Raw genomic sequence first — 15920 nt, 5'->3', positions numbered from 1 at the left:
GACTCTGCTGTTTTCCTAGGGTCTGCTCTTCTCGTTATGCTTGTACATCTCAAGATCCAATACCAATACTACTCAGGACAGTTTCTATACAAGGTATTTACATATGCACTGCTGCTGAGCTGCTCAGAGTGACACACGTGCAGCTATGTGCTTCTTCCACTTCTCACTCAGCAAGGTGCTTACCTGTTTGGGCGTGGTCACAGACCAGTAATGCCTTCCCCTTGGCCCTCCTCAAACAGATGATAAGGATCAAGAGAAACCACTGTAAGATGGACCTACGCGTCATTAGGATTTGCTTACCCATGAGTCTGGTCTTCAACTATTTCTCTGAGCATTTCAGAAATATGTTTCAGTGGCTGGTGCCACAGTTTTTGTGGGATATCTGTGGGTGGAAAGACAAACCAGAGGGAGCTGAAGAAAAGTCAAACCTATTAGGATTGTCTGCAGCTAAGACCAAAAGAGCTTTGGAAAAAGGCTATATTTTTCCTGGCCCATGGGACCCATACCACTGGTCTCCTGCTGTTCCCAGCCAGCATCCATCCCTTAGGCCTGGGAAGATCCTCAGTGTTACACAGAACTAAACTTCAAAGGCTCTTTAACTCAGGTACACAGAAGTAGACAAACTCCATAAGCAGCCCACCCTAGGGCTGAAAATGTTACGTTGCAGATACCTCACGTTTTTTCTTTTCTACCCAACCCCTCACTCCTTATCACTGACAATTTGTGATTTCAAAGTACATGGAGATGGTAATAAAAGTCAACAAGGAACTAAGGATAGGCTGCTCAATTGTTTTTCTATGACTGTGCTGAATTCAGAATATGATTACAGGTTTATAGGGAAGAATGGGCCAGAAAAATAATACATGGGTATCATGTGAACAAATGTCTTTTCTTAGTTTTTCTGGTTTCATAATTATCCCAAGGTTTTAGATACGCACGTATCTGCAGTTCTAAGTAATATCTGAAAAAGTTACCACATATCCATACAGTGATAGGTTCTATAATTAAATACACGATAATGTAAGTGATAAGGCAGCCACTGTAACTACCCCGTAAGTGTAACAGATGAAAAGATCATCTTTCCCTCCTCTGAATGCCCATTACTCTTGATTTGTAGCCTTTGAAAGCATTTTTCATTTTCTTCTTTGTATTAATTATTTAGATACTTATTTCATGTCCCCCCACTTGTAGCTCTTGGATAGTCAGGACTTGTAAGTGATCTATCTTTTACGCCCCACAGGACTTTACTTTTATGTCCCACAGGGCCCCAAATCAATTTCTGATGAATAGAAGATTCTACTATTAAAAAATACTTCAATTTGTGAATTAAACATTCATTTTTTCCAAAAAGAATAGGCTGAAAAGTAGCATAGGAGCAACTTCTGCTTAAATTTACTTATTTATTTTTGGACACAAATCTAAGACCATCACACAAAGGAAAAGGTAAATAGGTGAGTTCCATGCCCAAGGTACCCCCTTAGTCTTGTGTTTATAGGTTTCCCAACTTACAAAATAATAACTCCAATATTTCTTCTGGAGCTCATAGGCTGACCTCAGGCTTCTCTAATCTGACCTAAGCTGTAAAGTGTACTTCTAGAAAGAGAAATTTGTTATCCAAGTTTTCCCACTGTGTTCCACAGGTTAAATTTCACCAAACTGTTGATCAGAGGTCCCAGCAGCCTCACTACCACCTCCACCACTAGCATCTGAGAGGACAGTGTCAGATGGGTCATTCTGGGTAAAAACCTACATCTTTCAGAAAAACAAAGAGAAGGGGTGCCTGAGTGGCTCAGTCAGTTGAGCGTCCAACTCTTGATTTCAGGTCAAGTCATGATCCTGGGGTTGTGGGATCGAGCCCCACATCGGGCTCCAAGCTGAAGACTAAAGCCTGCTTAAGATTCTCTCTCTCTCTGCCCCTCTCCCTGCTTGCTCTCTCTCTAAAATAAAATAAAATAAAATAAAATAAAATAAAATAAAATAAATATTTAAAGGAAAATGAAGAGGAATTTGAATTTTGTAGAATACTCTGAAACTTGAAATACTCTTGTAAAATACTCTTGAAACTTTTCTCAAATGAATCAATCTACTCAGGAAAAAGGCAAGTAAAAATGGCATGAAAAAGGAAATATCACTGGCTCTTTCCCTCTTTCCTTCCACAGACAGTTAAAATGCCTTCTTCTCTGGCACAGAGCCAGTGCTGTGTCAGTGCTGCCTTTCCTTCAGATTCTAGGCTTTAGTGGAAGGGGAAGGACACCTTTATTCTCTATGCCTGAAATGTTTCCTAAACACAAGTTCTCAGACATGTTAACAGACCAATGCCAGTTGGATTAAAGATGGGATCATCAATTTCCCAACTGGATGTGGCCAATGGAAGGCTGGCAAATGAGACCAGAGAAGGCCATGATTTAATACACTTACTGAATTCTTTCAAAAGTCTTTTTCCCTTGGCTTGGTTAGGAGAAATTTCCCCTAAATTTCCTTGGCTTTGTTCATCGTTTTATCTTTTCTTCTGTAACAAGGGGCACAGAGCGGAAAGAATGAAATACAAATAAATGTACTGTTCTAACCTACCTCAGCCAAGTCTTAGCCTGTTCTTGGCATTCAGGTGGATCTAGCTGGCACCAGCATAAGCCTGGGTTATCCTGAGCAGGCTATCAAAACCTAACAAGAGGACATTTTTTTTTCTTTCTTTTTGTAAGTAATGGTAACTGGGAAGTCCAGCAAATTCTCATATCAAAATCCCACAGATGTGAGACCCTGGGAGCTTAAAAGGATGTTAGAGATGACTGATTCCATCTCCCTTGTTTTACAGAGAAGGAACTGGTAGGGAAGGGTTATGATTTGTCAGCCCTCTTTCTCAGAAATTATTTTAATATAGGCAGAATCAACTTTCACATACCTTTTGGGTGTTGAAGCAGTACCATAACAAGAGATGGAGAAGCATAAGGAAAGTAGGTCTTGAGTGTAAACTTCAGCTACAATAATTCAAAACCAAATGAATGTTAGGGTTGAAAGGGGTATTAAGAAAGAACAAAATCTTGCATCATCTGCCCCAAAATGACTGCTTAGTACTAACATGGTCAGAATGTTTTCTTAAACATTTATTTAAAAAAAATTTTTTTTCCAATAAACTTGTAAATATGTTCTAGAAAAATGAACCTTTTTGAAATCACCTTCTGGAGCTTAAGAAAAATAGAGTTATCCTCCTGATGTCTTCACAGCAGGTCTTTACCTCAAATGAACCAGATTATGCACATAAATCCATTTAAGTGAGAGTTTCCAAGGCAGTTGTGATATTAGATATTCCAGCATGATTTTTTAACAACAAAAATAAGCATGAAACAACAATGGTGCTCGCTATACTTTGAGGGCCAAAGTGCTATAGTTATTTACGCCTTCAGAAGGCACAGAGGCTTTGAAGTACTTTGTATGAAATTGAGGGAAAATCTAGAAACAGTGAAGTGCATAGGCTTTGCTGAGTTTTGGTAAATCTGTAAATCCATGTGACCATCACCCCAGTCAAAATAGAGAACATTTCTATCACCCCAAAAAGTTCCTTTGTGGTCCCACCACTCCCTGGCAACCAATACTGTGATTTCCACAAAAGAGATTTGTTTTGCTTATTCTTGGATTTCATATGAATAGAATCATAGAGTATGTATTCTTTTGTGTCTGGTTTGGCTCAAACTTTTTTTTTTTTTTTAAGATTCATCCATGTTAATGTGCATAAGTAGTTCATTCTTTTTTTATTGTTGACATAATCATTGTATGAATATACCATAATGTTTATTCATTCTCCTATTGATGGGTACCTGGGTTGTTTCCAGTACGGGGTTATTATGAATAAAGCTGCAAATTAACATTCATATTTATGTCTTTTTGTGGACATGTGCTTTTTCTTGGGTAAATACCACAGGAATGGAATTACTGGATCATGGAGCACACGCTGTTTAACTTTATAAGAAACTGCCATGCAGTTTTCTAGAACGGCTTGTACCATCTCACACCCCTACCAGCAATTTATGAGAATTCCAGTTGCTCCACACACTGCAAACATTTGATATTTTCAATCTTACTAACTTCAGCTATTCCAGTGGGTATGAACTGTCACCACTTTATGGGTTTACTATGCATTTACTTGATGGCAAATGATGTAGAACAATTTTCATGTGTTTATTGCCAACTTATATATGTTTTTTGAAGTGTGTATTCATCTCTTTTGTCCATTTCACAAAACTGAGTTGTTTCTTAGGGACTAAGAGATTTTTATTCTGGACACAAATTCTCTGTCAAATATATGTATTAAAAATAATTTCTTGGGGAGCCTGGATGGCTCAGTCGGTTGAGTGTCCAACTTCAGCTCGGGTCATGATCTCAGAGTTTGTGAGTTTGAGCCCCAGGTCAAACTCACTGCTGTCAGCCTGTCAGTGCAGAGCTGGCTTCAGATCCTCTGTCCCTCTCTCACTACCCCTCCCCCACTCACGTGCTCATGTGCGCTCTCTCTCTCTCAAAAATAAACATTAAAAAAAAAAAAAGAAAAGAATTTCTCTCAGTTAGTGGCTTGCCTCTTCACTTTCTTAACAATGTCTATCAGAGAACAGAAGATTTTAATTCTGATGAAATCTATAATTTACCCGTTTTTTTTTGGATGGTTTGTGCTCTTTTTGCATCCCTCCTAAGAAATCCTAGATTGTTCCAATATAAAAAAGATACTCTCCTATGTTTTCTTCTAGGAGCTTTATAGTTTTAGCATTACGCTGAAGTCCATGATCCACCTCAAATTAATTTTTGTGTTGGTGAGTTAAGAGGTTCATTTTTTTCTCATTTAGATAATTGGCTGTTTCAGCACAACTATTCAAAACTTTCCCTATTGAATTGCCTTGGTGTCACTCTCAAAGATCAATTTACTACACACACACACACACACACACACACACACACACACGTATAAACTTTTTATGGATATATCTCTCTGGACTTTTCAGTTCCACCAATCTATCCTTTTGCCAATACCTCACTGTCTTGTAGCTTAAAGTCTTGAAATCAGGTAGTGTGAGTCCTCTGATTTTGCTCTTTTCTTTCTTTTTTTTTTTATTGCATTTGTTTTTCAAAGTTGTTCCGTTGTTCTGGAATTATATGGGTTCTCTCCTTACATATTCAAGTTTCTTTAAGCAATGTTTTATAGTTCGCAATGTAGAGGTCTTATGCATCTGTCGTTAAATTTACTTCTTAGTATTTTACAGGTCACTGTGCATTTGTCTTTCTCTTCTTACTTCTGTCAGTTTTTGCTTCATGTATTTTGAAACTGTTATTAAGCACATATCCATCGTTAATTGGTATTTCTCCTGATGACCTGACCATTCTGTGGCATTAGAAAACGTCCCTCTCTGTCTCTGGTCATACCCCTTGTTGTGAAGTCTATGCCATTGGCTGCTAGTAGTGCCATCCAGCTTATTATTTGCACAACCTAGCTCTCCTTTCTTTTACTTCAATCTACGATTTTACCATTAGAATGAGTCTCTTGAAAATAACATACAGTTGGATCTTGATTTTTATCTACTCTGACATCTGCACCTTTGTACTAGCACATTTAGCTAATTTTTATTTAATTTTTGCCATTAACATACTGTTAGTATGTTTGCGTTTAAGTCTATCTTTTGACGTTAGTTTTCTTTTTTTGATGTTAGTCCTTTTTGTTTTGTTTTGTTTTTGTTTTTGTTCCTCTGGCAGCTCACGGCCCTGTCTGTTGACACCTCAAGTCAATCAGATTGTGCCTTCAGTTCCGGGCACCCCTGGCCCCACACAACCCCCTCCCACTCCTCACACAAGCAACCTAAGGAGACAGTTAATAGAGACCCCAATGTGGTTTCCTTTTTCAAAGCTTAAATCTCCTGTAGTTTCCATCTGCTTTTTTGGTTGTTCTCTAGTACCTTCAAATAGTTTTTAAATATATCTTGATCAGACTCTACAATTTTTTTTTGGAAATTTAGTCTAATACATTATCAGACTCGGCCACTGCTGGAACCAGAACCTGAAGTGATTTGCTGTTTGTACTGAGCCATTTTGCAAGTTTACAAAAAAGTGGTTTGTCGTGGCAACACTAGTTCAACTGGGCACATTGACGGAGCTGCACCGCACTCATCAAATACGACAGGCACGAGGAAGGGACAAAAAGAGAATGAGAAGGACTGAAGATAAACATTTCTGACAATGGGAAAGAACGTGGATGAAGGGGATTTCTCACGAACTGCTGGGGGGATTATAAACTGACACAACCACATCTGAAAACAATTTGGCACCATCTACAGAAGCTGAATCTTCGCATACCTAATAACCAGCACTTCCACTCCTAAACATATTCCAGAATGTCCAGAACGACACCATTTCTAAAGGAAAACAAAATCTGGATGCTTACCACCACTTTCCCAACAAATTATTACATGGCACCACCCCACCATGGCCACACACAACACAGAGTGATCACAAGGAGTGGAATAAGCAAGATTCAAAAGACTGCATACAGTATACTACTCTTGTTTGTTGTTTGTTTTCTCAAGTGCAAAAAAGCAAAGAAAGCATGGTTTGGGAAATCATATATATGTGATCATACTATTTTCAGAAAAAGCAAAGGAATGACAGACATAAATTCAAAACATTTATGGCTAAAGTGGAGGAGAAAGGCAGGGCTATAAAACAGAGATGGGCTACATGGATACATATTAAGTTGTTATTACCAGTCCAGGTCTTGTTTGGATATTGGATTCATATTCATTTTATTAAGAATAAATACATGAATGAATGAATAAAACACAGAAAGGAAAGAGCGTTATGCATGGATCACACAGGACACAGGGTGTTATGCATCAAGGATTATGACTAATCTAAAATGGGCACTTGAGAAGGCAGGGGATCAGTGATGAGAAATGGCCATCAATTAAAAACGCAGACAATTAGGAACAGCCCTAGAAAGGGAAGTGATATAATATACGTATATGAAGCCCTGTGCAAAGGTAAGAGGTTATTGCCCTCTTATTCTGAGTCCAAAGTCAGGGCAATGAATTCTTTTTTTTGATCTCTGCCCTGCTTTCCACTGGGACTCAGTATGTGCCCCTCCACACCACTAAACCCATGTACCCTGAGCAGGGTAATATTCTAAATGAAAAGCAACATAGAAGAGAAAAAGCAAAAGAGGAGAGGAGAGGAGAGGAGAGGAGAGGAGAGGAGAGGAGAGGAGAGGAGAGGAGAGGAGAGGAGAGGAGAGGAGAGGAAAGGAAAGGAAAGGAAAGGAAAGGAAAGGAAAGGAAAGGAAAGGGAAACAGAAAAGCAACAGAAACAGAGGAAATAATCTTAGAATTTGTATGGAACCACAAAAGACCTTGAATAGCCAAAGCAATCTTGAGAAAGAACAAAGCTGGAGTCAGCATACTGTCTGATTTCAAACTTTATTACAAACCTACAGTAATCAAAACAGTATAGTACTGGCATAAAAACAGACCCACAGATCAATAGAACAGAATAGAGCCCAGAAATAAACCCACACATATATGGTCAAGGAGCCAAGAATATACAAAGGGGAAAGGACAGTCTCTTTAATAAATGGTGCTGGGAACACTGGATTGCCACATGCAAAAGAATGAAACTGGGCCACTATCTTAACAACATATACAAAAACTAAACTCAAAATGGATTAGAAACTGGAATGTTAGGACCTGGAACCATAAAGCTCCTAGAAGAAAACACAGGTGGTAAGTTCCTCAACAATGGTCTTGGCGATGACTTTTGGTTCTGACTCCACAAAAACAAAGGGAACAAAAGAAAAACTAAGTAAGTGAACTATATCAAACTAAAAAAACTTCTGCACAGGGGAGCCTGGGTGGCTCAGTCACTTGAGCGTTCGACTCTTGACTTTGGCTCAGGTTATAATCTCACGGTTTGTGGAATTGAGCTCCGTGTAGGGCTCTGTGTTAACAGTGCTGAGCCTGTTTGGGATTCTCTCTCTTCCTCTCTCTCTGTCCCTTCTCCTACTCACACATGTGCATTCTCTCTAAATAAATAAATAAACTTAAAGAAAAACCAAACTTCTGTGCAGCAAAGGAAATCACCAACAGAATGAAAAGGCAACCTATTAAATGGGAGAAAATATTTGCAAATCATATATCTGATCAGAGGTTAATATCCAAAATATATAAAGAATTCATAAAATTCAATAGCAAAAAAAAAAAACACCCCAATCTGATCAAAAAATGGGCAGAAGATATGAATAGACATTCTTCCAAAGAAGGCATACAGGTGGCCAACAAGTACATGAAAGGGTGTTCAGCGTCACTAATCATCAGGGAAATGCAAATCAAAACCACCATGAGATATCACCTCACACCTGTTAGAGTGGCTATTTTCAAAAAGACAAGCTGGGAAGGATGTGGAGAAAATGGAACGCTTGTGCACTGTTAGTGAAAATGTAAACTGGTGTAGCCACTGTGGAAAACAGTATGGAGGTTCCTCAAAAAAATCAGAAATACCATATGATCCAATAATCCCACTACTAGGTATCTACCCAGGAAAAATGAAAACATTAATTCAAAAAGGTATCTGCATCCCCCACATTCACTGTAGCATTGTTTACAACAGCAAAGACATGAAAACAACCTAAGTGTCCACGGACGGATGAATGGATAAAGAAAATGTGTTCTACACATTCAGCCTTAAAAAAAAAAAAGTGCTATCTTGCCATTTGTAACATGGATAGAACTTGAGAACTTATTTCATTACTAAATGAAATAAGTCAGACGGAGAAAGATAAATACCATATAATCTCACTTACATGTAGAATCAAAAAAACAAAACAGAGCAATACACCACTTGAGCTCACAGATACAGAGAACAGATTGGTGGTTGCCAGAGGCAGGCTGGGGAGTGGGTGAAATGGATGAAGGTGATCAAAAGGTATAAACCTCTAGTTAACAAATAAGTAAGTCTTGGGGCTGTAATGTATGGTATGGTATACAGTTAATAATACTGTATTGCATATTGAAATGCTGCTAAGAGATTGTATCTTAATAGTTCTCATCACAAGAAGTTTTGTAACTCTAGTTACAGATGTTAACTGGACTTCTTGTGATCATTTCACAATATATATAAATATCAAATCATTATGTTGTACACCTGAAACTAGTGTTTGTTAATCATACCTCAATAAAAAAAAAGACTAAAAAAAACAAGAACAAACAAATCAATTAAGGGGTGCCTGGATGGGTCAGTCAGGTAAGCATATGACTCATGATCTTGTGGTCATGAGATGGAGTCCTGCATCAGGTTCTGTGTTTACAGTGTAGAGCCTGCTTAGGATTCTCTCTCTCCCTCTCTCTCTGCCCCTACTCCTCTCTCTGCTTACCCGTGCACTCTCTCCCTCAAAATAAATAAGTAAGCATTAAAAAAATAATAATTTTAACAAATTAATTAAAAGCAACTGTAACTCTAGTCCAAATCCACAGTGCCCAAGGCCAACAGTCAGGAGCAAGGCTGATAAGAAAAACACCCTTAAGCTAATGCTTTAACCAGTGTCATCTGCCCTAACCTAGGTGTCTTCAGGACTCAAAGGGGCAGGTTTTTTAGAGGTTGGTTCCTAACTGGGAATACAGAGAATGTATAGGGAGGATAAAAGATGTTTATAGTTATGCCTCAAAATAGGTGTGAGGGCCAACAAGTGCTTTTCAGCAGAGCTCTCCTCCCAAATTCTAGGCTGGGTATTGAAATGCGGTTTGCTACAGTCTAGTTAACTTCTCTAGGGAAAAAGGATGAGAGAAAATCATAAATATTTATGATTGTCTTAAAAAGCAGAACATCTGCTAAAACCTGAGAGATTTCTTTGGTGTAGGGATGTGTGGGATTGCAGCAGGGCCAAGCATCGCACAGCACTGCTCTCCTATGTGAGGCTGTAGAAAGCCACCACGAGGGGACCATGGCCCACCTCCTGGGGAGCTGCAGTGGACCCCACACACAGTAAAGGTCAGTTAAAATATCCCAAAGCGAAAGCTCTGGTAGAAATGCTTCCTGTTTCACAAGGTCCCTCTAGTCGGTCACTGGCCCTTGGCAGCAGCTGCCTGGTGTCTGCTGAGGGGGCCCTACAGTACAAGCCTTCCTGCAGCCCCCCACGCGTGGTTTCTTACTGACTGTGACCACCTCACACCTCTTGGTCATTGTCATTCCTAGCTGCTTCTCTATAATCATTCAAATCTCTCCTCATCATTCTCACTGGCTCCTTTCTCTCCTGGAACCCAGTTCACATTTGGGTTCCTCCCAGGCAGGGAAACTCTGATGATTAAGAATGTCCAGCACTGCTCTGTACTCTGTGGCATTTCCTTCTTAGCACATACTACATACACTACTGCTGGCCTGATAAGGGCAGAGTCCCGCTCAGCAGAGAGCATACAACACAGGGCCTGGAAAATGTGTCCTCCAGGGTGGCACATGCTGGCATGCCAGTTTTCTTACACAACAGTAGATAAATGCTTCCGGGTACCAGGGCGCAGGGCAGACAAGAACTATCTGGATTTATTTTCAATTAAAATGGTTTTACCTTTGCTGGGGCATTCATTTGGAAGCTTTCTTCATAAGCAAAACAGTCTATCAAAATCACTAAAAATTAAGTGCTCCTTTCTGGTGATTAGCCAGATACTCTTAACAGCCTTCCCCCCCCACGCCCGCTTGGGGGAAATGACTAATATGTGCAATATAACAAACCTGCTTGTTTTGTTTTTCCAGAGCTTCCACAAAGCACCATGTAAACACTTGAATAGCGGCTAGTACTTCTGGGGCTCCATCGGTTTCCAGGAGTGCATACCTGAGCAATACAAAGCCAGATTACACACGTTTAATGATTAATCTGGCAAACATGTGACTCTGAACTGTAAAAGGGAAGAGTGGAAACATTTTTTGTGTGTGCCATAAACTTCAGCAGTATCCTAGCTCATTAGATTTCGGTCCTTGTGCGTCACTCCTTTCCGAAATACTTTCTTTAAAGTAGCAATCTGCAAAGCTTCCTTGCTTGGTTTTTAAATTATGAAGCACTGCATATCCCTTCCATATAGGCCTGAGTGCTCTCTAGAAGTATTTGTACACTGTATGCCCAGGCATGCAAAATCAACAGACCGTTTTCTTTTTCAAGTGGAGAAAGAGTTCCAAGGGGGTAAACTGTCAGGGTCAAATCTACCCAGTAAACGGTGGAAGAATCTGTGTGTACCTGGATTGGTTTCTGCGCATTTTCACACAACTAACTTTATATTGAAACAAAAGAAATCAACTCAAACCTTGCCCGCTTTAAACTAAAAACCGCATTGTGACTTATTCCTATGCTCATTTAGCTTGAAGCTGGTACGTTTCAAGACCAACTTAAGGGCTGCTGTAAAAATTCCTTTCCCCAGGGCTACTGTCTGCCCTGGAGGCTCTACTGGTGAATGCCAAGGGGGACGGGTGGGGGAGGGTGAGTACCAGGGCTGCACCAGTACCCACAAAAGAGGACAGAAACCCTCTCTGGGTAACAAGCTCCCACTAACTGCCAGCCATGGTATCCACTGCCTGGTATCCACTGGGCTCTCACCTCTCATCATCTATAAATCCAACGTACTTCCCAAGAAGTATTCACATTTGCAAAATTAATGTGTCAGAGGATAGCACGCATAGTTGATTTTGCCTTTCAGAAGAGCTCTCTTAAGAATTGCCTTACTTATTTTTCTTGGTTTTTCTTAGCTTTAAAATCTTTTAAAAAGATTGGTCAGCCCTCATGTGGTGAAGGGAGTACACTGCTACACTTTATTTTGAGCTGAGAAAAATCCTACATGAATATTTAATGATTTAATATTGAATTCAATTCTGCCTTTCTACCATTACTAGAATTTTAAATTGTTAAAAAAAAGAAAGTTATCTTAATTCTTAGGCATTGGCTTTTAAATATACACTAGGCATTTGGGTTTTACCAAATAGCTTGGATGGGTAAGACAGAATCAGAAACTAACTTCCCCATGGTATAGCCAGAGACTACCACAAATTCTTTTATTCATATTTGGAAACTGAGCATTTCTAGGCCAATTATTAGCAGAAATAGCACACCATTTACCTGAACATTTCATCAACAATTCTGAATATGGCAGGGTAGCAGGCTGCTTCAGGCTGTAAAAGAGACCAAAAGTAAAATATCAGAAGCATTTCACTGAGGGGCGCCTGGGTGGCTCAGTCGGTTAAGTGGCCGACTTCAGCCAGGTCACGATCTCGCGGTCCGTGAGTTCCAGCCCCGCGTCAGGCTCTGGGCTGATGGCTCGGAGCCTGGAGCCTGTTTTCAATTCTGTGTCTCCCTCTCTCTCTGCCCCTCCCCCGTTCATGCTCTGTCTCTCTCTGTCTCAAAAATAGATAAAGCGTTAAAAAAAAAAAAAAAAAAAAAAGCATTTCACTGATAACATAATGACTGGTTATTATCGGGGAGATGAGTTGTCTAGAACTGCTAGTGTCTAGAAAATGGGCATATTTCTTTGGGTTAGAAAAAAAAATCCAAGTGCATGGAGCAAATGGGTTCTCTTGAGGCAAAGAGATCATGGACAAACTTTATTTCCTCGTTATACTCCTGTATGTTCCACATTTTCCACAATAAGCCCATACGATCCAAAAAAAGAGTCAATAAGTATCATGGGAAAGTAAGTATCATGGTCAATAAGTATCATGGGAAATTTAAAAATGCCTTTCACCAGCATGTTGTAGTGAAGGCAGAGCTTGTGTGCGTTGCCAGTTTTACACAAAGTGCCCATGGACCTGACCATCTCCCATGGCCTAGAAGTGCCTCAAGGTCAGGTCTGGGCCTGCTATCTTTTCATTCCTCCTTACTGAGCAGTGGCAACATAGTAATTGACGATTATTAGTAAGGAAAGCAGGGACTACCACCATCTGGAACTATATATGAATTTAGTGGGGTGCCTGGGTGGCTCAGTCAGTTGAGCGTCTAACTTCAGTTCAGGTCACGATCTCACAGTCCATGGGTTCGAGCCATGCGTTGGGCTCTGTGCTGACAGCTCAGAGCCTGGAGCCTGCTTCACATTCTGTGTCTCCCTCTCTCTCTGCCCCTGCCCTGCTCACATTCTGTCTCTCAAAAATAAATAAAACAAAAAAAAAAATTAAAAAGAAAAGAATTTAGCAGCTTCTATTATTTACAATGGAAAAGGGGTTAACGAACACAAAATATAGATACCATCATCTTGAACAAGGGAAGTGATCTAATTTATTCTATGAATATTTTTGTGATGGTTCTGATGGTTCAAGCCTGCAGAAGTTGACCCACCATAGCTTAGGTAGGGCTTTAATGGGTCTGACTCAGGTTCCCTGTCTTTTCAGCCAGAGCTCAAAGCATGAGAGTTAGCCAGATGAAAATGCCATTTGTGAAACAAACACATATTTTACAGTAGCATCCAAATGTGAGTGGGTTAAGGAATTTCTTTGAGTCATACCGTACTTGATATGACCAGCTTTGGCAAACATTTTTTCAAAGCCCCTCAACAAAAAAAGAAGAAAGGATATGCTTTGCCTCTCAAGTTGTCCGGACCACGCTGAAGAAAGAAGGAACCTATCTCCACAGATTTTCTTTTCTACTCTCTGGTTTGAGCTGGGCATTTTGAGTTGTAACATTGAACGTTTGCCATCTAGTGTTCATACACCGTCACTACAGCCTGCCACAGAAGGCTCCAGGCAAGAGCACCACCACTTATTAAAATGATGGGATAACTTCCTTTTAATTATTGGAAGAGAGAGATTTGTGATTTGTAAGTTACAAATCTCTACTCTCTAGGTAGAGTAACCCATGCTCCCTCATCCTTCACTGATGTGAATTTTTATCTAAAAGAGACCAACTAAAAATTCTCATAGGTAAAATCATTATGTACTCAAGAAATAATCTGGCAGGGCCACAGTTCAACAGAAGAGATGCAAGTTATTTCTTGGCTTTGATCTCAGGCAAGTCTGTTAATCTCCTGGAGTCTCAGACCCACTGTAAATAATAACAGTTATGAACAGGTCACTGGATAAATGCCCAGAAAATACCATAAAAGTTTCTACGTATTCATAATGGAAAAATCAAACAAGAAGGGAAAAGCACACTGTATGTCTTTTTTTTTAAATGTTTATTTATTTTTGAGAGAGAGAGAGAGAGAGAGAGAGAGAGAGTGGGGGAGGTGCAGAGAGAGAGGGAGACACAGAATCTGAAGCAGGCTCCATGCTCTGAGCTCTCAGCACAGAGCCTGATGTGGGGCTCAAACTCACGAACCATGAGATCATGACCTGGGCTGAAGTCGGATGCTTAACCAACTGAACCACCCAGGCACCCCAGCACACTGTATGTCTTAAAGTGATTCATCAAATTCGCCAAAAATTTTTCAAGCTTTCGTAGATGGACAGTATGCCTCTTAAGTGTTTAAGACCAAATACTGTCAAATGCCCACAGGCAGACAGATACACAGAGCCTGAAAATGCACTGATAGAAAACCAAAACTAGAAATGGTAAACAGAACCATTCCTTTTGAGAATGGTCTAACGAATCTAGAGCCACTCTATACATTTGATGCTAGAAAATCATTCAACACTGATCACAGATTTCTAAATGGCAAAGGAGAGGATGATCCACTGTGTAGAACAGGGCTACTATGAAACTCAAGGGGGAGAAGAAAGGACGCTGTAACTCAATTTATTAAAAGAGAATTCGAGTTTGGACATACTTCTATTTTATGCAGTGTTTTCTATCAAAACCGCTCAATCCAATGTTTTAAATGTCTCCAGAATGTGTGGAGCTGCCTGCTCTCTCCATGCCAATGGACTCTCTTAGAGTTCCTTCTGTCTAAATATGTCAGATTTTGGTTGCTCTCAACCTGCTTCTACAACCCATTTCAGCTTTTACAACAGGTAAGATGCCAGGAGGCAGGGAAGCCTTGCTGAAACAGCAGTGGCAGAGATTTTGATTTAAAAAGCAGTCTTCCTTGCTGTTCCAGAGCCGTGAACAGCTCTTTCTCATCCTCAGCCCTTACGGATGGTTTTTAAAACAAGACTCTTTACACTTCCCGAGCACATAATTTCAGGGTCAGTGAGTCCCCTCATGAGGCCTGGAGTGCTCACAGGCCAGGCATGTGTCCCAGTGACATCAAATCACAAAAGCAAACTTAAGCTGCTTTTCCTATCAAGAGAATCCTCCAAATAGAATTAAAGTCTTAATTTATGCTTCTTTGGAAGCCATAAATTTCCCTTCTGAATCTTTACAGCATCCTTGTGAGGGAAGAGGCGAACATTTAACCCCTCTGTGTCCTGGCTTATTTGTGGAAGGGGACCCTACAGTAAACACACCATAGGCCACTCTGCAACCTACCTCGAACCCTAGCTCTGAAGCCCTACAATCCAGGGGATTATCTTTCCTGTAAAAATGAGGGCAAGAAAAACTTTCTTGGGTTCCATCTGTTTATCTGTTTTTCTCCATCCTGCCAAAATCTGTTCCTTCTCAAGCTCTGCTTGCTCTTCTCCAACTGGCCTAATGATTTCCATGTTCAGATTATTTCAAATCTAGGGAAACTATGTCACCAAGAGGCCATCAATAACACGTGTTTTGCCCTTCTCTCTTCCCCTCATACCACCCCAATCCTTTCAGTGAATGTCAGAGGACTAACAGAGGATGATGATGGAGGGCTCCAGACTCTGACTTCCTCTTCCTACGGACCAGATTGTTCTGTTGGGAGTGTATCCCCTTCCGATCTCCCACAGCGATTCCAAAACGCCCTGTGTATCTCCTCTCTGCCTAGGACAGCCCATTCCCATCCCTCAACAAAACAAGGGATGACAAAGTCCACACAGAAGAAATGTGTGGCGGCGGTGTGCTCTAGTCCTGTGTTGCGGGGGGAAGGTGA

General features: G+C 40.3%; 1 protein-coding gene across 6 annotated transcripts in view; it reads right to left on the bottom strand.

The window, feature by feature from the left end:
* The window catches only part of FANCC (FA complementation group C), a 265807-nt gene that overhangs the window by 26173 nt on the left and 223714 nt on the right, over window positions 1–15920 (bottom strand). For 5 of the 6 annotated variants that reach the window (XM_027048218.2, XM_027048217.2, XM_027048220.2 and 2 more), the window contains 4 exons: window positions 12113–12165; window positions 10741–10840; window positions 2900–2975; window positions 301–382 (listed from right to left, as the gene is read on the bottom strand). In XM_027048218.2, the coding sequence (XP_026904019.1) occupies window positions 301–382; window positions 2900–2975; window positions 10741–10840; window positions 12113–12165 (311 nt within the window). The remainder of the gene's footprint in view (window positions 1–300; window positions 383–2899; window positions 2976–10740; window positions 10841–12112; window positions 12166–15920) is intronic. The other variant, XM_027048221.2, reaches the window with a different exon arrangement.

The sequence above is a fragment of the Acinonyx jubatus genome, chromosome D4 (genome assembly GCF_027475565.1).
Source record: "Acinonyx jubatus isolate Ajub_Pintada_27869175 chromosome D4, VMU_Ajub_asm_v1.0, whole genome shotgun sequence".
NCBI lineage: Eukaryota > Metazoa > Chordata > Mammalia > Carnivora > Felidae > Acinonyx > Acinonyx jubatus.
Note: the sequence above shows the minus strand (reverse complement) of the source record. Positions and strands in the feature narration are given on the sequence as shown.